Genomic DNA, 25,724 nt, shown 5'->3' on the forward strand with positions numbered 1-25,724 from the left:
GGTTTTAGCAGCTTCCTCAGCTTCATCACAGCTGACATTTATTGTGCTAATTAAACCGTCTGTGTTGAAGTTTCTGTCATTCTGCTGGTTCCTACTGTTTCCCTGCTTCGTTTCCTCTTGTGTCTGTTTTCTTTTTCCAAAAAATCTCCACTAAACCGGGCACATTTCTTTTCGTCTGGCTGTTATTTTGATTCTCAACAAATGACAAACTTGTTCCAACAATTAATTTGACCAAAACAAACCTGAACAGATCTGTAAATGAAAAATGTTCCCACGATGTGAGAAATTGGAGGCAAAAAATTAAACTTGGGATTATTTTAAGGGTTTTTACCTCATTTATTGTACTTAGTTTTTTTAGTTTAACTCTACAAGATATGTCATATTAAAAGTGGTAAAAAGAAAAATACTTTCTAGATTATATTATATTAATAATTGTCTTATAGATGAGGTGTGGGAATAGATACTCTTTACTAAATGAAGGTGTTTTTTTTAAATTATTTAACTTTTTATTGGAATTTCCACATGTTTACATATAAAATGTACATGAACAATTAATATTCAACATTATATAAATTTAAATAAATCGTTATTTTAATTGTTTAAATGTTAAAGATTCAATTCAGTTTATTTATATGGCACCAATTCATAATAAATGTCATCTCAAGACACTTTACACGAAAGAAGAAAAACAATTTAAATTCAATCACATTCCAATGGATCCTAAAACAACGGAGGAGGTTCAGTTAATTATAAGAAATATCTTTTATTCTTATTCTTCTCTAATGGGGAAATTTCTGTGAAACAGCAAAGTGACAATAAATAAAAAATATTTAAAAAAACAGAATTAAAATAAAAGAAATTAGTTTAAAACATTTCTGTCTGAGGAAACCGAGCAGATTGCAGCAAATAAATCAAGAATTGAGTTAAAATCTTCCTGAAACAAACTCCTTCTGGGTTCCAGTGAGAGATTTATAGGGGAAGTAATTCAGTCATTATTTTTATTTGTCTAATTATAAAACCCGCTGTGAGGTTTGCAGGCGCTGCTGCCTCGTTGGGCTTTTGCTTTGTAAAAGAGGAAGTCGGCTGCTCGTCCAGGGGGGTTGGAGGTGTGCGCAGACAGGCTTTTATTTTGAAATCCAGCCAGTATTTAGGTGTGAAGCAATTGGAAGAAGCTGCAGGCTCCCTGTTGCGCACTTGGCGGAACGTACAGCCACAGATCGCGGCGGCTCCACGCGTGGACTGAAACGAAAATGACCTTCCCACGCTGATTTTTACGCACAGCTCTGTGAATGGATTCTTATTGATCCGCAGGTGACAGGAGATCAACCCGGCCAACGCGTCTGAGCGCAGAGACTTTACGCATCCCCGGAGCGCAGCCGGACAGCTGCTGCGTCCTCTTACGTCTTTACCTGCTGCTGCTTTTCGGGGAGGACTTTCTGGGCGTGGAGGCTGTTTCTGAAAGGTAAGGGCAGTTCCCACGGTCACAGCGCTCAGGTTTTAAGGTGAAACCGTTTCTAGCTCAGACTGTTAAACTCAGACCCCCCGCTGAGCTGAGGGGCTTTTCTATCTGAAAGTGCGCAGTGGCGTGCAACACTTTCACTTTCGCCAAGGTGCGCGAAACGTGCGTTCCTCCGGCTTTGCGTCAGACGTTGCGCAGGTTTTGCTGTTGACATTTGCGACTCTTTATAAGGGCTGCAGCCGGATCATCCGGGTCACAGCCAGGTCTGCTCATGTTTTGAGCTGCGGAGTGGAGAGGTGGAAGCGGTGCGCCTCTGCTGCCCTAAAATAATTTAGATAATTACATCAGATAATTATGGAAACAGGGACAGAGTGCGCTGGATAAAACCCAGAACTTCTGCACGAACATCTTTTTACCTCATTTTTCTGACTTTAATGTGAGTTTATTTTGGTCCTTGAGACTCAGTTATTGTTTTTATTGATCTCTGTTGCTACATTTTATCTTTTTATTTCATTTATTTGTTTATTTGAAAGCACAGAAACAGCAGAACAAGTCTGTAACTGATGCATTGAGTATTTCTATGCACTGGAGTACATGCTATCCGTTTTCTTGCCTACATGTTCATATAAACAGTCTTGCAATTTATAAATCAAGATACAATAAAAATACATGTTTTCCTCCTTACATATTCATAAACACCCTTGGAAGCTTCATATTTATGTAAATCCTTGCAGATGTTCATATAGGTTTCAGTCTGGCTTAAAATAATGCAAATTATGGTTGGAAACACTTTTTTTCAGACAGGAAATCAAATATTTGTGTCTTTCAGATCCAGCAGAATGCCACAGAAACACAATTTGTTTGTAGTTGAATCTGAAAAATTCAAACGGAGCAGAATTTTAGTTCCAGCCTGATGAGGATGATGCATCTCTCATCTCTGCTGCAGAAGTTTTTGTGCTTTCATCTCTTTCTAAAATTGATTTCCTTTTAGTTTCTTAAAGAAATATGAGCTTCATCACATAAAAAAATGAACTATGTTGTCAATAATAATGCTTGAATTGCTTTCTGCATGTAAAATGTAAAGTAATTAAAGTGAGATGTCATAAAAAAATATGATTCTTTCAGCTGATAAATGTCCATTTAATGTTCTTTGACATTTTCCTCAGCTGATTCACACGTTTTGCATTCCTCAGCACATTGAGCGTTTTGTTTTGGGATTTGATTATAACATTCTGGACCAAAATGTGCAAACATGAAACAGAGAGAGCGATGCAGTGAGTCAGTCTTGACCCGCGAGCTTCGCCTGCTGCTGCATTTCAGAACCAGCCGGAGGTTTGGGGTTTTATATACATATATGCATGCTAACGTTTTGGGCGGCATCAGTAGTTTTAGGATTAAGATGAGGTTTGGTGAGGTTCAGACTGTGGGCGTCCTGCGGTCGCTGTGACCCGGGGGGGGGCGGGGATGCATCAGAACCATCTGGGCTGCAGAAACCAGAGGGTAAAATTCAACCTGTCCTGCATCTGAAGGCGGTTTCTCTTCTCTTCTCTTCTCTTCTCTTCTCGACGTATTTGGTTCTCTGTTCATGCAGCTTTTCTAGGAGTCGCTCTGGTTTTCAACTCTATTATGAAGGTGGAAAAACTGAAACAACAAAAAAAGAAGCATCAAAATCATGTGTGGCAATGACAATGAATGTTTTCTGTCATGGGAATAAAGAGAACCAACCCTCTTCTCTGGACTTTCCAGCAGAAAAACATTTCAGATTTTAAACGGCTCACAGGAAGTTGCTCTTTACCTGAATAAAAAAACTGTTCAAAATGTATTTATTTTCTCTTTCTGCCACAGAATTACAACAGTGTAATATGGTAGATTTTTAAAAAACCCAGTAAACTTCTGCAGATTTTCTCAAAAAACATGGAAGTTTCTGAGTTTGAAAATTCAAAAATTTTGCTGGATAAAACTCAGCATTGTTGAATCTCAGAAACCCTAAAGAAAAAAGAATTATTTTAGTTTGAAAATGAAAAACTAAATAAATAAATTCTAGAAAAAATCTGAATTTTTGGGATTAATATCAGAAACCTTCTAGAAACGTCAATTAATTTTTTGAGTTTGAAAAGTTGAAAATATGCCAGAATAAGATTCAGACATTTTCTAGAAAAATGGTGGAAATTTCTCAGTATGAAAAGTCACAAATTTTCAGCGTCTTAAACTCAGAAAATTTTCTAAAGTTGAAAAATTTTGACTTTTGAAACTGACAAAATTCCAAGTTTGTTTCCTCAAAAATTTCTGAGATTAATCTAAAAAAATTTTAAATTTTACTCTAATTTGAGATTAATCTCAAAACTCCTCTTTTCTTTTTGTTCCATCTCCAATGGCCCAAATCCGACGCCAAACAGAACATTTTCATTTCTACATCTGTCACGCTTCCGTCAAAATATAAATATTACTGTCTGCGTTCACCCAGTGCTGAATGACTTACAGTTTTTACTTAAATCATCCAGAGTTCAGAGAGAAAAAACTCTCATTCACTTTCATCAGGTAACCACATAACTCCTCCCTTTAAAGCTAAAGCTCTTTAATCTCTATATCTCCCACAGTAAACACAGGAGACACACAGGAGACTCATATAAATGTAGAAATGTTGCTTCCAGAAGTTTCTCCCACTCGCATACAAAAATATTTTTGATATAACAAATAGTTTTTACACAGTTACAGTTTGTTTAAGGCTTTAAATTCTTGTCTTTTTCTGTGTGGGTCTTTGGTGTTCCAGTTTCAGCCGCTTTCTGAAAAAGAAAAAAGAAAATGAAGGAGAAATCACCATGGTAACCAGTGACTCAGCATTTTCTGAGTCGGTGGTTCTGACATTACTCATTTCTAACACAAGTAAGATTTAAATTTATTAATCAATCAATCAACTTTATTTATCCCATTAGGTAGATTTTGCTGCTGTCAGCTTTCTTGCCAGAAACTTTACATCAACATATATCTAAATATAACATGATTAAAAAGTGCTCAATACTTCAAAATCTCTTGACTCAAATACAATATTCGCATTAGGACAAGATTAAAAAATAAAATAAAAGGAAAATAAGACTTGTCATTTACCTAGAAATGATACTTTAAAGATATTTGTTTAAACTGAGTGACGGTTGTTTCAGTCTTCCTGGTCCTGAAAGGTCACGGCGGGGTCACGGGTGCAGTGTTTCAGTATCGCCAGGTGCGTGGGACCTGCATTCCTCGTGTGCTGCGTCAGTGTGAAAGCAAAGGTTTCTGATGACTTTAGCAACACTTTGCACAGGCGCAGACGTTTCAGCAGGAGTGTCTGTCGGAGAGTTCGTGTCTTGATAACTACACCTGCCTCAAACCTGACCACTACTGTAATTCTTGCTGCTTTTTTTTCTCCAAATGTAGCAAAATGGCTGTTTATTTTGGTAAAAACCTTTGTTTTAATGCTTTAAATCATTGTCTTAAACCATCTGTAGGTGGCGCTCCTCTTTATCAAATCTATTTCATTATAGTTTTGTTGCTTTATTTGTGGAAGCTCCTCCATGTTGTCTTTTTGTGTTCACTCAGTAGGGAACTTTATCGTAGTGGGAGATCGGAGGCAGCTTGTTCACATCGTCTGACATATTTTCCTTCTCCATCGCTCAGGAAAATCTTCGGAAAATCTCCATCATGATGTTGTTCATGCATCTTTCACACTTTGGTGAAGAGCATCTATATACTGTATATGTCTTGGTCTGGAAGTCATGCTGTGCATTACGCTGCGCTTGCCTACGAAGATGGCGCGGATCCAGTTCAGACCTGTGGTAGCTATGTTTTGCGTTTATAATTTATGTAATTACTTATCCTTGTTAATAAAAACACAATATTTTAAGAAAAGATGACATTGATTGCAAATGTGATGCAGTTAATCTAAAAAAACAACTGACTGACTGTCAGCTTGTTATGGTTTAACGTGTTTCCTGGTGAAGTTGCACAACACTACTTTCATCTAAGTTAATAAGTTAAAACTAAATGAACAATGTGATGCCACATAAAGCAGTTTGGAAATTGTAGTTCACTTTTCGGTTGAGTAGTGATGGCTGTTTTCACATCAGAAATCCTCTCTGGGAAACATTTTTATGCTCACTTCTGCATCTAATCTGGTGATAATTTCCCACGTAGTTTTGGGATTTTCCACCAAAACCATCGCTGGGATTCGTTGCTTTGTTCCCAGTGCAGTGGGACGGATTGCTGGCATTTTTCAGAAGCAAAAAAAGATTTGATATGTTGGTTTTGGGGTTTGGTGCGTTTGACTAAAGACTCAGTCAGAAGTCGACGCTCTTTACGGGGCTGAATTTATCTCAACCATTCTGATTCCAGGTTGGAAAGCTTATGCAACATTTGTGATTTCAAAAACATCAATTGGGATTCACAACTGTAAATTTACCTTGGATTTTCTCTTGAAGAGGCAAAATCCTACACAGAGACTCAGATAAATTCACTTAAATCTTACTTTAAATGACGTAGGTCTGCCGGTCTGGTTAGTGGTCATGATTGAGAGCGATTTCTCTTTCGTTTGACAGCATTCAACAAGGAGAATTCTGTATTTTCACAAGTTGGACCCTTTTCTGCTGGAACGATAAAATGCCCATGTAGACGAGCCAAACGCTGTCAGGAGAAAAGTGTTTTTTTAATTGGATAAAAGCTGCAGTATGTACCTTTTGTAAGAGAAATAAGTTTTTCACATGTTTGTTAAACCTGCCACCATGTTGTGACAGTTTGGTATGAGTCAAATAATCTGTGAAGAAATCAAACTCCTCTGCCTTCTTTCAGTTCTCCCGGTGAAAACTACATCGTCAATCATGCCTGTGTACACGCTGCTCACATCCTTCCCCTTGCTCTCTGCTGCGCCACAGCTAGTTCAAATGAGCATGATTGGCAGCGCTAAGACCCGCCTCCTGACTCTGATTGGTTGTTTTTGACCGGGAGCGGTGCGTTTCTTCAGCAGCTCGGAGAGAAAGCGGAGGAGATCGACCTTTTCACAGATTAAATGTCTCATAACAAACAAACTGTCACAACACGGTGACCTCTGACCCTCCAGTGGAGTTACAGAATCGAGGCCAACATCTGTATAATTTTTTTTAAATTGATATTTGGACATTTTAAATCGATCATAGCAAATGACAAACACGATCCTTGTGTGAATAATTTTTTTTATTTTTTTGGCACACCCTTAATTCATACTGGTAAATAGTTTATAACAATTTCTCACTGGTACAACAGCGTCTTAGGATCTTAGTAGAGTAATAGAGTTACTTATTCATTAATTAAGCTAATCATTTAAAAAGTATTTTTGAATTTGAATCTGACAGAAGAAAAAAAGGAGTATATTTCTGCCAAAAATATAAAAACTTAGAAATTTTGAGATTATTTTCAGGAATTTTCTAAAATAAAATTGTATTAAATTTCTGGGCTCAAAAAGTTGAATATTTGCGGGGCGTGCTGTGGGGGTTAGCAAGCCCCACGTTTGGAGGCCTTAGTCCTCGACGCGGACGTCGCGGGTTCGACTCCCGGTCCCGACGACCTTTGCCGCATGTCTTCCCCCCTCTCCTCGCCCTCCCTCCTGTCTGCCTACTGTTGAAAAGCGCCGCAAAAACTCTTCGGAGAAAAAAGAAAAAAAAAGTTGAATATTTGTGAAAAAAAACTCAAACGTTTTTAGATTAATCTCAGACATGCTCTAGAAAAAACTTTCTGGGTTTCAAAAGTAGAAAAGTTTCTAGGAAAGCTTTTGTAGAAAATTTGTGAGACTGATGCAAATTTTTTTTAGTGTTTTTCTTGCAAATGTTCAACATTTTGAGCTCAAAAATTATGTGTTTTTTCTAGAAAATCTGATATCAATCTCAAAATTTCTGATTTTTTTTTCTTCTTGCAAATTTTTGACTTTTCAAACTCTGAAATTTATGTTTATTTCTAGAAAAACGTGGAGATTTGAGTTATTTCCTACAAGTTTTTGACTGTTTGAACTCAGAAATTTCCACGTTTTTTTCTGTTAAACTTGATACGAATGTCAAAATTTCTGAGTTTGTTGTCACAAATTTTTTACTTTTCAAACTTAGAAAGGTCCCAAAAAACATTCTAGAAAAATTTGATGGAAAACTCAGAATTTCAGTTTTTTCTGGCAATTTTTTTGGCTTTTCAAGCTCAGAAATGTCCATGTTTTTGTTTTTTAGAAAAATGTGTAAATGTTTTAGCTTTTTCTCACTAATTTTCGAGTTTTGGACATTTTTATGTTTTTTTTTCTCTATAAATCTTCTGAGATTAATCTAAAAATTTCAGATTTCTTTTGTTGATGAAATGTACTCCTTTTTTTTCTATCTACAATGGCCCTAGTAGTCCAGAGCACCAACTGTGTATTAAAAATAATCTTTTCATGAACCAACATTTGGGTTGCGTTTGGTTGCTGACCTTTGCAGCAGCATGTTGACCTCCTGCTGCAGCGACGCCCTGCAGGGACTCTCTGAGTTATAGTTCGCTGGCTGTTCAGTGAGGTGCAGCTGCTGAGCACTAAAGAAGTTCACCCTGAGATGTAAATCAAGGGACGATAACAGAGCGGGAGCGTGTAAATGTGGGGGGCACAGGTCGAAATAGTGAGTCATAATTTAAATTTGTCAATATTTCTGTAATTCTTCCCCATAAATCTGAAGCAGAAATGGAGGAATGTCTAAAACTGCTTTTATTCTCTGATTAGTTTCATCACCAGTGACATAATTACACCATTCTTCCGACTGCCTGGCTAATAAGCAGACATGCTGAGTCTTTAATAATATCTGATTAATCTGAGTTGGGTAAATTTATGACACATGTTGCTGATTGAATTCTCAGAGACCTGATTTCCATCAGGACATCAGAGGCATTCCTGGGCGTTGTGGAAGATTAACTGTGATCTTCTTGACAAAATCCAGAGAGCGCAGAGTTTAGAAGCATCGTCATAATGGGAATGGGATGGAATCGAAGAAGACGTCTCTGAAATGTCCAGAGTTGACTCAAATGATCAATTATTCACTAAGATATTTTTATGTAAAGATTTTTCTCTTTTTACTCTTTGTATTCCTGTGGTGCCTGGTGGGTGAGAGGGAGAACCTCAGGGCGTTTTCACACCCAGGTTGGTAGGCAAAGGTTCCCTGAGGAATTTCTCTGATTCCTCAGGGAACCTTAATATTAATCCTTAACCTTAAAACCCCTAACCTATGTTTTCAGTTTGAGCTGCATGTGGCTCAAGCTGAAAACATTTCAACCTGCTCATGTCATGATCAGCTAGGTTTCCCGTCAAATGTTGCCTTAATGAGCAACTAAAAGTTTTTAAAGATGTTTAAACCCTGATAGTTCGGTTGACTCAGTTCGATTCAGGACCAAAACTGCAACATCTATCTGACAGCACTGAGTCAAACGTACCAGAACATTTGAAAAACCTGTTCCTCACCTCGCCTGTGGGGGCGCTGCACCAAGAACCACTGAAGAAAACAACTCAAAAACCTCTGAAGACACTGAGCGCAACTTCCTTCTTCAGAAATGTAAACAAAAATGGAGAAGCGTCAGATTTTAGCTCTTGTAGGATTTCTCTTTTTTCTTTGATTAAAACTACCATGGGCCATTTCTTCTGCTAGCGCTAAGCTAGCTCAGGTTAGCCTAAGTTAGCCTAGGTTAGCCTAGGCTAGCTAGCGCGCTTGTTTTAATTATGTTTAGTAATACAACCAAAAGAAAACATTTGCAGTGTTGTCTTTTGGTAGTTTATCCTTTTTGAGATAAATTGTGCATCGTGGACCTGCCACAATAACAACTTATGCAAAATGATAAATTGACCCAGAAATTATTGCGATAAACGATAATATCATTGCTAATTTGAGACCATTTTAAAGTGATATAACGATAATGCAATAATAATGTAAGTTCCCCCTCTCAGACGCTATCAAACTTTTCTTTTGCACAGAACAGTCCACAATGAAACTGGAAGACAACAAAACAAAAACCAAAATCATAAATAAAATAGATTAATGCGAATAATTAATTGATTACTTCTTGCAACAGATCTTGGTGCAAGATCTACAAAATTGTCCCAAAGATCTTAATAAATTATTAAACAACTTTCTGCAGCTAAAGAGCAAAACAACTGAGACTTTGATCATTTGATTCCAGATATCAGAAAACTTGAGCGTTTCAGACTTTTCACATAATTTATTTATTTATTTTTTCTTTAAATTTGGGCATCCTTTTTGAAAAAAACTTAGACTTTTCATTTCAAAAGCTGAACTTGAGCTTAGATTTTTTTTCATGGTTAGATCATTGTAACAGTAGTTTAACTTGTTTAAATAAATCAGCTTTGGATCGGATTATTTAGATTATTTATTGTTTTTCTCTTTTTCTACCAAAAACTGGATGATAAAAGTTTTATTTTGGTCCCAAATAGCCTCTTATGCTTAAATAGACTCCATATTTAATTTAGTCATTTTCATTGTTTTATGCATTTATTTTGGATATTTAAAACAATATATTACTTCAAAATGCTCTCAAAACAACAATATTATTATTTACCGCGATAACTTCTGGGATAATTTATCGTTCATTAAAATATTTTATCATGACAGAAATACTTGCTTGCTTCCCCTCCATCCAGGACTTAATCAGGTCAAAGGTTAGGAAAGAAGCAGCTAGCGTCTCTGCAGACCCCACACATCCTGGACACAGACTGTTTAGACTTTTGCCTTCATGTCGGCGCCACAGAGCGCTGTTTGCAGAAACCAGACAGTTTCTGTCCCCCAGGCTGTCTCTGATCAACAGTTAACAGCCAGAGAGCTCAGATCAATACCATCCATATCTGCACAGATGGGAGAGAAAAACACTTTTATTTTTATTTCACTTCTTATATGTTTATAGTTAAACTGTCTCCACCGAGACCAAAGTGAAATCAAAGTCAAATTCATTGCTTGTGTGCACAAACTTTATGAATAATGTTGATTGATGATTTCTCAAATTTCCAAATCTCCTCTTTTCTTTTTCTTTTTTTTTGATCCAGCTTTTATAAGAGCAAACAATAAGTCAAATCTTTGCTTTCTGTGGAGAATTGCAGCTGAAAGGCCTTTGTAGTCTGGAGAACTGCTGAAGGTCGTGTCTTAATGGAGAGCAGATCTTCTCCCACGTATTGGTTTGTCTCCAGGCTGAAAGTGTCCAGCTGATCCTGACCACGGCTCTGCTAACCATCAATGAAATAATGAGTCGTTGATATGTTGGTTTTTGTTTTATCCCTTTAATGAAAGGCTGATGCAAAGGACTTTAATGTTGGGCATTTAAATTAATGGGGAAGCAGCAAGCTGCTCGCTTAGTTTTGTTTTGGTAGTAGGAGTTGGAGGAGCAGAGGAAGGCCGACCTGCTCGCTAAATCGTGGATGGAAGATGATGAACCGATAGCTGACGCCTGCGAGATGCCAAGCTTTAATATATAAATGTCTCAGTAAATTAAATTTAATGACATTAAATAAAGAACAGAGCTGACAGTATTATTCTAAATATTTTCTCCTCTAATCCACAAATATCAGAAAATTTGAAAATGTGACTAAATGCCGTTTCTGTGTGTGGTTTAGTGAAATGAAATGAAAGTCAGTGGTGGAAGATTTAACTCAGATGGAAATGTTTGTCAAGAACATCATTTGTGTTTTTGGGGCAATGAATGCTGTTCCATAAATAATATTTTATGCATTATTTTTTATCATTAGTTCCACAAAATATTTACACTAAAATTCTGGGCCCATATCGCCCACCCTTCAGAGAAATTAATGAGTTCAGCTCAAACAGCATCGCTGATGTTTTCTTCTTGACATAAGTGATTATTTTGATACATTTTAATAAAAAAAACACCAACATCTGCCTTGTTTGAAATCACATTCTGCGCCAGGAACAACAAGCTGGTTACAGGTAATGTTGTTTTTATGTTGTTTTGATCTAATTTTATGGGCATCTTGTAATTTATTGTACATTTTTCTTCGCTTGGCGAGGCTTTGAGGCCTTTATGGACGGCGCCGGCCTCCTGCGTGCGCAGGGCGTGAGACGCATCATATTGATTCCCTTCACACAGCGTGAAACATTTCAAGCAAACACAAACACAGTATGTCACAATGATCCAACCTGTTACAAAGCCAAGGTTCGGTTTATTCATTATCAAATAACGATGCAGAGCAAAACTTTGTTTTACATCGTTCCCGCCTCAGACAAACCGAAAAGTTTATGAGTCTCAATCAGTCACTGCATCTGTTAAGTTCCTCTAACAAACAAATCGGAGCTCATGTCTCAAAATAACCCTGACAGCTGAGATAAACAGAACCATGTGAGCAGAAAACTACCAGTTAGGATCTGGACACTGATGGGTAACTTCATATCAAGAACTTCAGAGTTCCCATCACTGCTTTACAACTGCAGGAGTTTTTTTTTCTTTTTCTGATTCTTCCGGATAACCCTTGGCCGTGTGAACTTTCCTCTCGGTTCGCTTCCCGCTGCCTCCCAGAGTCCTCAGCCATTTGCGCTGCTGGAAGTCTGTTTTTGAGTCTGTGTCTTACGTTGGACTCGTAAAGTCTGAGAGTCGGAGTAGCACATGGTTACCAAAGCATGATCGAGTTACAGCTGGACAACGCAGAGTTTTTTGTTTTTTTTTGGCTTTGAGTTGATTTTGCGAAGAGAAATAGCCGAAGACAGGTTTAAGAGTTACATTTAAATATAGATTTATTACAAATAAGCAGTTTTATGTTTTTGATTGAGCAATATTGGTGCTTTTCCAACAGCTGGATTCTTTGTTTTTACAAAGTAAAGTTCTGTTTCAGCGCTGCAGAAACACAAAATCTCACCAAGTAAATTTGGTCTGGTTTCTAGTGCAAAAGCCTTAGTACAATTACAACTTGTAAATAACTTTTCAGGAATACATTGGAGTTTGTTTAAAGTCAATACTTGCTTCAAAAGTTAGCATATTATTTAACAAGACATATTTCCTGTGTTGTAAGTGAAATAATTTGCCGATGTACCTTGTACCTTTTCATCAATTTTAAGGAATTATTGACTTAATAAAAGCTCATATAAATTTCTGAAAAGTTACTTATAAGTTTGTTTTTTCTTACTTTAAGTGTAATAAGGTATTTGCACTGGAAACTAGACCAAACATACTTGGTAAAATTTTGTGTTTGTGTAGCGAGTGTGATGAAACTGGATTCTGGAAAGCTCCTGGATCGGTTTGCCAAAATGTTTTGGGTCGCTGTCCTCCTGGGCCGTGAGGCTCCGTCCGATCCAATCAGCTCTCCCGGATATTTTTATGAATCTGAGCAGGCCGCTCGTTGCTCCTTGCTCCTGAATTCATTCACCGTTTGGCTTCTGTCTCCGGTTTAAATGCTGAGCTGTAGCTCTGCTCCACCAGCCAGATTTATTGTTCTAAACACTTCAGACACAAAAGGCTGAAGGATCTTCGTTTCCTGGTGTTAACGTTGCAGCCAGAACTTTTTTTTTTTTATTCAAAAAGTAGTTAAAATTAGAGATGCATCAATTTGGGAACCGGAATGTAGTTTTGGAACATTTTTTCTGAAAACTCCTGTCAGTGAAACACGGTAGCTGTTCCAAATATTCCTTTGGGATAACATACTTTATTAAAACAATAATTCTGACAATATTTTTGAGACACGTGCAGCGCTAGCACTAATCAAGTCTTTAAAAGTGTTAAAGTGGCGGAGTACTAAGTGTGCCAGTTAATGATTCCCCATGGGCAACGATGTGGCATGTGGAACTAAAGATAAGTATTATCAGAATGTTTTCTTGACTCATTTATTTTCTTGATAACATGTATAAATATATATATTTAAAATAAATAATAATGTGTAAGAAATGTAATACATATAGATATAAGAGGTCAAATAGGTTCATATCTCATTTTCAAACCAATAGTTTCTAAATATTTATCATGGTATTTGAAAAAGTTTGAAATATAAAGTAAACTAAGTGGAAAATATTAAGGTTATGTAACTTCATCATGTAATTATTTAATAACTTTTTGCAAAAGGCTTAGATGTCGCCTCGATCTTCACATACATTTGGTTTTGTTTCAGATCTGAATTTCCTTTTCTACATTTGTGCGTTAAAAAAAAATCCAATAAACATTTTTGAGAACATTTCAAGTTTAAAATGAAAACATGTAAGGAAGCCCACACAGCACGTGTTTGTTCGCAGCTCAGTTTAGGACGTGGTCAGATTCCTGAAAACATTTGCTGGATTCTCCTCTCTTCTGCTTCCTCCTCCAGACCATCGGCAGCAGAGTTTGGAGCTGTGAGCTGCCTCAGTCGGTCTGAGAGAGGCTCACCGGTGCCATGAAGAGCTGAGGCAGGCACGCCGCCCCATGTGTGTCCATCCGCACACCGGAGAGCTGCAGACCTCGCTGTCGTGTGCGTGCTGCGTTTGAAGCACCGTGGGAAAGCCGAACAGCATGGTGCAACCGTCGCTGTGCTTCCTGGGGGGCCTTTTGGGTAAGAGACGCACTCCTCGCTTTTGCTGATGTTCAAGCTTGATTCTCCATCTGAGCGCAATCTGCTGACGGCAGGAAAGCTCCCTGAAACATGTCAGTAATAAGTGAGGACTGTGTGATGGATTACCAGGGGTTCAGTTCAAAAATGTCTCAGTTCTGGAAGCTTTTTGTCTCATTTCGGGAACTTTATGTTGCTGCAAAACAACAAAACTGGATGAACCTTTTTCTGCAGAATCTGTACGGGTCTCCCGTGTTATCAAAACTTTGGGTGATGATGATTGACGTATTTGGCTGTTTTAAGAAAAACTATAAAATTTGCTGAATGTGATCGAAACGGAGGTTTTTGGTGAACAGTCGTTATTCGCTTTAATTCATTCATCTTTATGGCAATCACAGCAACGACACAGTTTGAGCAGATTTTACTCAAACAAGCCAGAATTTTACTGACTGTTTACTGACTGCAGGGGAGAGTTTGGGGTTATTGTTGGAAAAGTCAAGTCAGTCAGTATCTTTCCTCTTATTTCTTTAATTCAGAAGAACAACTTTCTGGAATAGTGACTCAGGCTACATCAGCTGTCTAAACAAATGACTGATATAGAATATGTATCTAGATTGAAACATTTTGTAGCTACAGCATTTAAAATCTGAGCCTCTGTGTTCATTAACAGCCTTAAAGTTGGAGTAAAACCAGATGCAAACTGTCACACAAAACAAAATATCTGTGGTTAAAGTTGACAGAATTTATCCTTTTTTTTAACGAGCAAATTTTCTCAGATATAAACTCAGACTTTTTCAGTATAATCATCAGTTAAATTTAATAATTACATGTTGAAAAAACATCTGTTTTTGGGAGGTTAAAATCAACATTAAGTGTTATTTCTGCACAGAAATCAGCTTTTATTGTAAAAAATGCTTTTATTTTGAAGGTGACTGCTGTTTGGGTAACCAAATGAACACTTTAGTTTGTACAAACAGACCTCAGCGTGAGCTAAAAGGAGGGACCGATTCAGAGTGTAGAGTTTTTAACACAACATAAACTTCTTCTTGGTAAGAGCTGCATGATTTATAATCACAGTAACATTTAAATAACTTCACAAAGACCAAAAACAGTTTCTGTTCGCTGTTATTCCTAGTTGCCATGTTTTTTTCTCTGATGGTTTGGACCCCATTAGTTTTATGCCTTTGTCTACTGATGTTCCTGGGGGCGAACCACAAGGCTCCATACTTGGATCTCTCCTTTTCCATTGTATTTACGTGGCGCCGTTTTCCAAATGTTTGTGTTTTTGTTTCATTTTTATGCTGATATGAACTGTATTTTTCCACTGAAACACACCGATGACGGCTCCGTCCAGCGTTTTAATGACTGACTTTTTGATATTTATAATTAAATACAACTGAATTTTCAATGCTTTAATCCATGCTAGATGGATTTCATGTCCACAGAAAAGCCCTTCCTACCTGGCGCTTCATGAAAAAACTAAAATTACACATCTGGGACCTGAAACTTGGACGTAAAATGATGACGTTTGTTTTGTCCGGAGACAATTGTACATGATTTTATAACTCCATTTCTCTGTTGCAATGCTCTCCTCATGTAATCATGCAATGTTCTCTTGCAAATGAGTTTTAAAGGTTTCAGACCAACAGGCAGTGAAGTGGAACCATTTTAAAATACATAATCGCTATAATCTTCTTAAGGTTTAACAGTTTTATAGATTTGTTTGTCGTGAAGCTCCAGAGATAGTTGGTCAAATTAATTTGTAAATGGAAAAAAAAAGCAGAATTTGGACAATTCTTCTTTCTTATTTGAAGAATCTCAAATTTATAATACATTTGCACTTGCAATAAAATATTTGACCCATTTTAAAACTTTTACTTCCTGGATATAAAAAATGTCTCAAACAGAGATGATCCTGTTTTCTTGGCCTTATTTCTGATCGCTCTCTGTCCCTGGCTGAACCGTTGGCCACAGGTCTTGTTTAGTTTTTTGTTGTTGTTGGTTTTTTTTAGGCTAAATCTTTATCCTGCTGCTGGTTTGCAGAACCAGGCGTGAAATCAGTTTCTTTTGCTTGTTTTGTAGCATTTGTGTGAGATTTTGCTCACAGCAAAGCCAGACTGAGCTGAATATTCCCGATTACGTTCTATGAGGTTAAATAAGTAACTCATGTGGTTCTCTTGAGGCTTTATTGACTGTTTTCTGTATGTAAACTAAAATTACTTGAGCTGATAAAAGCTTTCTTCTGGCAAACCTTGCTGTTTAAACTCCCACATTGAATCCTTTAAATAATTAATCATCTCACTCTTTAACTCTGCAGGTAAGTATGTTGTGTCTTAGTGGTATGAAACATGGACGTATTTATGTGAAATTTACCATTTTACTAGAGTAGCTGAGTCAGATCAGGTAACTCTAGAAAAAATGCCAATATTTTTTCATTCTATTTTATTTTTTTCTTTACATTTTTGTTGGTTTGTGCTTGTTTATGTCAGTTAAGACCACTTCTGTTGAAGACAGGAAAACCCTGTAGGGACCAAAGCCTGGTCTTGATTTTTAGAGTAAAGGGTTCGAGCAAAGGTGTGAGTTAAGTTCAGGTTAAAGGCAGAGTTAGGAATGTATCGGTTGCTCTCCAGCTAGTATCGGGTTATTACGGTAATTTCCCTCCCACAAATGTAAATAACTGCTAGATATGGACAGCTTCAGTTGTTATGGAGAAATGGGAACAATTATTTACTCACAGGACATTTAAAGAGCTTCGTACAATTAAAATAGGCAAAAATATCCAGGCGGAGACTTGAGACTTAGGCCTGAAAGGGTTAAAGTTTTGGCATAAGTGCAAATAATTTCCATTCAGACAAACGATGGCATTTTGCCTGATGGAGAGCAGAAGCTCGGCCGGATTGTCCAGCAGAAACGACATTCAAACTTTAAACAATTTAATGAAAGTTGGACTTTACCCGACTCATTTGGTGATTTGATGCCTTGTGCAGTTTGTTCTAAATCAGTTTAATATAATGATTTGATATTTTCACACTGAATGTTCAGCTTAATATGACGATACACACTACATATAGCTTATACTTATATAATATAAAGTCAATTGACTTAAACTATTTTTATTTTCTACAGATTTACCTGCACATGTGCAGTTTAGACATAAAAATGTATTTTTTTAGAATTGCAACTAACGACTATTAATCATTGAATCTGATAATGACATTATCACATTTGACTAAACAACTTCAGAAATTTTAAAAAACATCCAAATGAACAAATAATTCAATTTCTTTCTTAAGTAAGAAGGACTCTATAGTGAACAATCATCATTTGTAGCAAAAGATGAATCTTTTAACATCAACATGTGAAAAGTTTGTCCATTTTTGCTTTTGTAGCATCAACACAGAGTAGAGCTGATCGATTAATTATTGGATTTCAAAAGGTGAAGACAGAACTGACTTATAAGTAACTTTTGAGTAAGATATTGGAGGTTGTTTTAATTCAATAATTCCTTAATATTGATGAAAAAGTGCTAGTAACACTGGAAATTATTTCACTTATAACATGGGGAAAATGTCTTGTCATAAATGGAAATAATCTGCCAATGAAACAAAGGTTTTTTTCTGCAATTTTAAGGAATTATCGACTTAAAACGAGGTCCAATATCTTCCTGAAAAATTACTTGTAAGTCAGTTTAGTTTTATTTCATGTGAACTAAGATATTTGCACTAGAAACTGGACCAGAATTACTTGTTGAGAGTTTTTGCAGTGCAAAATCAAAGACAAGAATTACATCTCAAACAAGCAGCCAGTGTGCAAAACAAACATAAAAAATAAACAAAGCATTTTCTGTGAAGCAGAACCCGGCGATCAAACGGAGCGGTGATCCGTATCTGCTTCCTCAACACGACAGCCCAGCGCAACGCCCTGCTTGCTGAAGATCAAGCTGACATCTCTCTGTCCATCTCGCGGCTCCGGGGGGAATCGGTTTGTTTTGGATCCAATGTTTTTTAGAAAAAGAAAACATGTTTTTAAAAAGGCGGAGGTGCGGATTTCCACAGAGCCTTTCCCCCCCCAGAGCTCCACGTTGGTCATTTGATTTGAATATTTGTGGTGATTGTCGGGCTCAAACCCCCGGTTCTGCCTGCTTTGGTCTGTGGTTACATGTAGAGCATGGCTTTTATTTCCATGTTTTATTTTCAGACTTTTTGCAGTTTATAAATCATATTATTTTGATTATTTACATTTTTATGATGTTGTTTTTTTAGTGGTTTTAATTGTGGTTGAGATCATGTTCAATCTTCTTTTGTCACTTATTCTAGTTTCTATCTAGAATAAACTAGATTTCTTTGTTGGTCCAGATTTTCCTCACCTGTCATCCTGTTTTTAAACATTTTTAGACATAAATATTAGTCACTCAGAGTCTAACGGACCTGATATTTTCTTCATCTTGTCAAATTCTTGTATCGGATAGGTTCATTCCTTAGTTTGTGTCTTAACTAACTTGTCAAATGTTTCTATTTTGCAGCAACGTTTTTGTCATAAATTTAAATCTGGCCCTTTCTGTGTGGAGTTTGCGCAACGGCTGCGAGAAAAGACAAGAGTTTTGTTGTTGACTTACCATCCAGAAACCACTCTCTGAATTTTTGTTGGTTGTGCAGGAGGCTCTACTATTGCTTTTCAAAAATGTGCAGTTGTATAATTGTGCATCTGTTTGCTGACGTTTTCACGTGTAAACATTAAGTTGGGGGCGTGGCCAGCAGGACAACACACCCTAAAACAGCAAACTGAGCAGACTAAAATCTCGTTATATAGGCATAATTTTGTATAAATAAAAATAAAAATGTAATGAACATGTTTTGTGCAGCCCATAGATCCTATCCTGTTCATGATAGAGTAGTGGATCACCTTTAAAATGACAACAATGTGTTGAGATTCACTACATGGTTGCGCGAAACTCCCACCCCCAGAAAACAGTTCATCCTCCTATTTACAGATTAAAAGAACGTGTTATTGTACAGATTATTTTTGACACTAACAGCTTGCCATACAGGCCTGCAACGACGTAGTTTCTGGTACTTTTTTTAATCCTACAGCCATCTGAATGAGTGTGAAAGTTTACATTTAACTTCTGTAGCACATTCATCTGATCTAACCTTTGTGTTTGTATTTGGCGATTGTTTGGAAAATGCTTGGACCGACTTCGCCGTCGTTTGTTTTTCTGCTCTAAGCTGATTGTGTGTTGGTGAAAAACAATCTGCTGCTGTCAGTTATTCCTCCTGACAGGAAGTTTTTAATAAATTTAACATCCCATTTAAGATTGCTGATGTCAGGAAACGCCCTATAAGCTTAACGTTTAACTTTTCATTTTTGACACGAAGCGTCTTTTGCCTTAACTGTTAAATTTAAATCGTTTCCTGCGACGAACTCGGTCATGAGCGCCACTGAAGGAAATTTCTGGTTGGGTGAAGTCCAGTCACATTTCTGCCTCGCAGGTTTACTCAGGAAAGTTGAAGTGTGGAAATATTTCATGGTTTTTATCACCTTTGCTCCCCGTTTTGCTACCTGCGGTTTTACTTTTGTAAAGCTTTCATCTCCCCCCAACAAACATGAGCGTATTTGGAAAACCTGATGGAAGGAGAAGCGTTCCCACTGGGGGCGAGTCAAATCATAAGGGTTGAAAGGTCAACCTCCACCAGCCTCCACTCCCAGCCACTCATCACACACGTGGTGTATATATTTGAGTCAGATGTTGGCTGTGGCATCTGAGCTGGGAATGCTTTTGCACTGCCTAGTTGCAGTGAAATACTGGAGGTTTTATGGAGAAATTTAAATTTATAGTTTTTTTTATTCAATGCATAAAGAAATGCCTGAGTGGTGATGTGATGCTCAGCTATAAATGTGCAACGAGCGCCAATTTGATAATATTGTTCTGTAACGGCAGCGAGATAGATGACTTTGCTTCCGAGAGGCATAAATAAAAAGGTTCTGTTTCAGTGAAAAGGCTTATAGAAATGTGCATCAGTGGCTGAAACTCAGAAGAGATCAGTACCTCGAACGGACTGACGCAGATGAGAGGGAACCAAACCTGAAACAGCTGGAACGCCGAGTCCAATACCAGCGTTTTCTTCTGCTTGTCCAAGACGCGTAAAATACAAAATGTGTGAAATGTAACGAGATTTTCTGCCCAAAATACTGCAGCGAATCCAAGATGGCTTCTTTTAAAAAAAAGAAAAAAAGAAAAAATGTTTAAATCAGGCCTGCAGCTGATATGGGCAGAGTTGGGTAGTAATTAGTTACATTTACTTGAGTAACTTTTTTTTAAAATGTACTTTTAAGAGTATTTTTACTACGCTGTACTTTCTAGTTTTACTTGAGTAATTTTATTTTGAAGTATCTGTGCTCTTACTTGAGTAAAATTTCTGGATTTTCTACCCACTGAATGAAAAACAAACATGTTGTAACCACAAATTCACCAGACACAGAGACACACCTGCAGTTTTCGTTAGTTTTTTATTGAAAGAAACTGATTTTGACTAATTTTAATTTGCCTGATTTTGTTATTTATTTGAATTATTGTCATTTCCGACCAAGAAAAAGAGAATTTTTTAAAGAATTTTAGTTTTTCAGGAGGCAAATCAAAACTCAAAGAATACCGTCTACCCCAACAAGTACCGCACTCTGAATACACAAAAACAAAAGTCTTTATTGTCAAATCAGTCAATGACAAAAGAAAACAGCCACTGATAGTCAACATATCCCAGGATTGACTACAAATAATTTTAATAACTAAAGATTAGTTAAATAGGATTTAATTGACTCTCCTGTAACTAAACATGAGTTTGACAAAAACTTTGTGACAATATTGCATTTACTAATTTTTTAAGTTTGTCCATCTGAGTGACAAAGCTGCCACAGTTTCAACAGCAGATGTCACTAGTGAGAAATGAATGAACCACCGAGTACAAATGAACCTTTGGGCGAAGCAACAGGCCGGGAAGCTTCATTTGGCCGTCACTAGTTTCATGTATTAACCCAACACAAAGTAGCGCGTAATTGTGAAGAGAAACAATATATATATATTTATGGTGGTCAAAATTTAAAAAAAGTAAAACGTATGCCTTGGATTTGTACTTAGCTCTGTTATGTATTATCTAATAAGAAATGTGCTGCAGTGCTACCAATTGATTTGAGAAGTCACCTAATTAGTAAATAGAGTCCATCTGTGAGTAATTTAATCTCAGCACAAACACAGCTGTTGCTTAAAGGCCTGAGGGGCCTCCAAATTAAACCCAACTGTCCTTCCCAAAATGGGTCCAAAAGAGAGCAGAGCTTCACCGTTGGCCATGTTTAAATCTCCAAATCCCTGGTTTTACAAGCTGCTCTCGAGTTTGGCATGGCTGAAAAATGGCAGGCGTTGGAAGAGTAAATCAACTCAACAGCCATCTGCATTTCTGTGGTGAGCATCACTATTCGGCCCCTTTAATAAAACCCACACCACCGTGAAGAAAGATCCAGTGTCACCAATTGCAGTCATGTGATTAGTAAATGGAGACCAGCAGTTTGTAATTTGATCTCAGTATAAATCCAGCTGTTCTGCGAAGGACTCAGAGGTTCGTTAGAGAACAAACAGCATGAAGAACGCAGCAGGAAGGTCAGGCAGAAAGCAGGGCTGGTTTCGAATCTGAAACAAAAACTCAAACCAGAACCAAACATGGAGAAACAGATTTCAGTTTTCTGGAACAAACCTCCAGAAAACGGCAAAACATACGAAACACTGTGTTCCTTTTAAATCAGGCGTATCAAACTCATTTTCATTTTGGGCCATACGAAAAATCTGAATGTTCTTAAAGGGCCGGTTGTGCCAGAATACATTGATTTAAAACTCATTAAACGGTTAAAGCATCAATAAATAGCTGTGATTTAAAAAAAAAATCAAAATCACAGTTTATGTGGTGCTAATTTAGAAATATTTGTAAGGAATTTTTCATATATTTGCATTAATGTATGATGATAAATGTAACTTTTTATTACTCACCGTATTGATCACGGACTATAACTTGACATCAAGTAAGGTCAATTAAACTCAGTGTTTTTCATCAACTTTGAGAAAAATCTGCAATAAAATCAGAAAAAGTTTGGAGGTTTGTTGGTTTTGTGTGAAATTTGCAGACTTGTGAAAAAATGGACGGACTGATTGATGCAAATTGGAGTCTAGAGGGCCACTTGGAAAGCTACGGCGGGCCAGATTTGGCCCCCGGGCCTTGAGTTTGACATGTGCTTTAAATGAAGGCTAAGAACTCCACCTGTTTAAAGCTGCCTTTGATTCCTAATAATAATTGAAAATCTACTAACAAAACATTACATTTTGTGGTCACAATCATTCAATGGACTCTGTTCTGTTACCTAGCAACTCCGGCAGAGTTCCGCTCGTTACCTAGCAACCCAAGCAGAACTCCAGCACGCTTGGTCAGCTGGTTTTGCTGCTGTATAATGGCTGCTGGAAAAGGCAAGTGTTTTTGTTGTTGACTTACCCACCTGCTACAATCTTGTTGGTTGTGCAGGAGGCTCCACTTCTGCTTTTCAAAGATGCACGGTTGTAATAATTGCCCATCTGTTTGCAGCCATTTTCGAGTGCAAGTGTAAACATTGAGTTGGGAGGCGTGGCCATCAGCTGCTTATTTGCATTTAAAGTGACAAGACGCCCCAAAATGACAAAATAGACCGAACTGAGCAGAATAAAATCTCAATATCTAAGAATGATTATGTGTAAAGAAAAAAAATGTAATGAACCTGTAGACCTTTCTTAACTTGTGTAAGGAAGCATAATAGTTCACCTTTAAAATTATTCTGTAGCATCATCAAACAAGCCATCTCATTTTGATGTTTTTTAAAGTTGACTGTCAGTGTTAAAGCAGAGATCCCTGGTCTCAGGAAAACATTAACCTTTTTTGTCTCCAATTAATTAACCTCCTCTTTAACTGAATTAGCAGTAAAACTTCATGAAGAGGAATGTATTTTGGAAAGCATAAAGGTCCAGTGTTCTAAGCAGACCAGATTCAGTCACCCAGATTTAATTTTTCTATCCTTAAGCAATCAGACTTATCTTTTAACCAGATTATTGATGCATTTCCTGCAGCAACAGATGTTAAAAATGATCAAATTAAAATACACTAATCGTAAAAATGGTGTGAGGAGGATAAAAAATAAACTGGAGAGAGCAGCTGCTGTTTGGCTGAGCTGCAGAACGGAGGGTCAGCTGTGTGTTCTCGCCTCTGAAGCTCCACTCATGGTCAAGTTCAACATTTAACAGTAACTTGGCAAATGCATGTTTTCAAAATATTGTGCCGTGGTAGTTTGATTGTTTGATTTGTCGTCTTTTTTTTATTTATTTTATAACTCGGGGTGTTTTCACACTGGCAGCTTGGTAGACAACCAGTCTACGAGGGATCAAAATTGCAACATTTGTTGAGTTTTCAGCTGTGGTTCGCTTTCACACTGCAGTGATTCAAACGAACCAAACCATCTGAAAAACCTGTTTCCCTCCTGACCTGTGGGGGCGCTGCACCAATAAAACCACCAAGGGAAACAACAAGGAAACCTCTGAAGAAGACAGCAGCTGCGTTTCCATTGCAAATGTGCAAAAAATGATTTTGATATTCCACTAGTGTTGAAAAATCCCCCACAATTTCACAATTATAGTGTTTCCATTAAGCAAGAAATTAAATTAAAATCGTGTGAATAAGCTTCTTTATGCAATAAGTTAATCAAAATGAAAGATGGGACGGATGTAAACAGCAACAAGAGATATATTCATAATTCAACCATCATATTAGACGTCGGCATTTTATTTAGGTGTTGAAGCGACAAGCTCCTCATGTGTCTGTGGTGTTTTGCGAATTTATAGTCGCAGATTTTACAGAAGAACAATGGATTAAATACATTGCAATGATACAACTTTTTATAAATCAAGCAAACTTTTTTTGGACCAAGCTGCACATTGTCCAAAAATGGCCAATATACAAGAAATGATTGGGCTGAAAAGAAACCCCACCCCAGACTGGATCAAAAACTATCAAAAGATCAAGATTTTTCGAAATTGCTGTGTTTCCATTCAGCAAATTTATCAGCGTAATTCCAGTTTGTGTAATTCTGTAGCAAATGGAAACGTAACTACTGAGTGCAACAAAAATGGAGTTGCATCAGATTTTAGCAGTTGTAGGATTTCTCTTTTGTCTTTGGTATAAAACACAAGCCATTTCTCCAGACTGTCGTGTTTGTTTTGGTTGTGTTTACCCAGAATGCCCTGCGCTGTAGTCCACTTCCTGCTTTTGGAGCAGTCTGGCCCACTTGGCGTTCACATATGCATTGAACCACACCAGAATTCACTTCAACTGAACCGAGACCAAGGTTTGAGGTGGACTAGAGTTCAATTCACACCTTCCCAAATGAACCGGACTTTCTAGATAATTCAGATCTTGATTAAAGCGGACCAAACAGAGCTGGTGTGAATGCAGCCTTCCTGGTTCGCTGATTCAGGTGTTCTGGAGCAGGGAATCGTTTAAAACATGACGGACAGCAGGTCCTGAGGCCCAGGATTGAAAACTACTGGTCTACTTTGTCTCCAATGTCTCCTCGTTGTTGGATATTCGGGCAGTAGGCTCACTGGCGCCTTCAAAGTTTCTCCTTCTAGTTTTTTTTTTTTTTTAACCAAATCAAATCCAGATCTTTTGTGTTTGTTTAGATAAAGTTTTCGGCAGTCCATTTAAATTTCACCGTCTTTTTTACTCCGATGAAACGTTTCTTGTCGAATGAAGTCAATCATGATGCTTGAAGACAGATGTCTCGGTTGTTTCTGCCTGGGCATGTGGCTTCATCTGCCAGCCCCTCTGCGGTCTGGTTTGATCTTCTCCACGCAGCCCGGCCCGGGAAGACCTTTCCGGCGCTCAGATCGTCTCTTTTCGCATTCACAAATGTGTCACGTCTCAGCTCAGCGACTCGCAGGCCTGGAAGCCTGTAATCTGCTTGTCATGTGAGTGTGATTGTGAATGCGTTTGTCTGCTTCGGTTTGTTATCGCCGCGGCGTCCCAGAGGCCTTCTTTCAAACCGCCTTCCTCTTGACGGATGCTGTAATGGGATCCTGCTGCTCTGCAGCCATGTGATTATCGTCGGGAAGTGTTAAGACAGATGACTTCATCTGAGGACATGCGTCGTTGCAAAACGCTTTGGATTTAAGGCTTTCGCCTCCAGGTCACTGTTTATATGAGTCAGAAGACAGAAGTTCTTAGCAGTTTGGAGGGAGGTTACGCAATATTTATAATAATACTGCAGAAAAACAACCTCTGTTTAAATCTGAACTTTTAAGCTGAATGGTTTCTTGGCTGCTGATTCGTTTCTCTGGACTGAAATGTGTCAAACTCTCCTGACTGAAATTTATAGGCTGTGTTTTTTAAAGTGTTAACTTTACTGACTCGTATAAAAAAAGATTGTAGAAGAGGAGGAAAAAGACTTTGAACGTTAAGTGGTGCTGAAGGCTCTGGAAGGTCTTCAACTTGACAGGGCCTATTAACATCTGCATGATTGAGTGGAACTGGGAGTTTTTCTTTGCAGCAAAAACATTTGTTTGCCAACAATTACAAGAACAGGAAAGAGAAGATTTAAGACAAACAATGTAGATTCCCACATGCTTGGAAAATCTTTTGAATGCATTTCTTATAGTTGTGGGACTCCATTAAGGTGACCCTG

General features: G+C 37.6%; 1 protein-coding gene across 1 annotated transcript in view; it reads left to right on the forward strand.

The window, feature by feature from the left end:
• Positions 1 to 1,145: 1,145 nt before the first annotated feature.
• il34 (interleukin 34) overlaps positions 1,146 to 25,724 on the forward strand; it is a 56,575-nt gene continuing 31,996 nt past the window's right edge. The window contains exons 1-2 of the mRNA XM_032581028.1: positions 1,146 to 1,462; positions 13,767 to 13,988. Of these exons, the coding sequence (XP_032436919.1) occupies positions 13,949 to 13,988 (40 nt within the window). The 5' untranslated portion in view covers positions 1,146 to 1,462; positions 13,767 to 13,948. The remainder of the gene's footprint in view (positions 1,463 to 13,766; positions 13,989 to 25,724) is intronic.

This window comes from Xiphophorus hellerii, chromosome 2 (genome assembly GCF_003331165.1).
Source record: "Xiphophorus hellerii strain 12219 chromosome 2, Xiphophorus_hellerii-4.1, whole genome shotgun sequence".
In the NCBI taxonomy this organism is placed as follows: domain Eukaryota; kingdom Metazoa; phylum Chordata; class Actinopteri; order Cyprinodontiformes; family Poeciliidae; genus Xiphophorus; species Xiphophorus hellerii.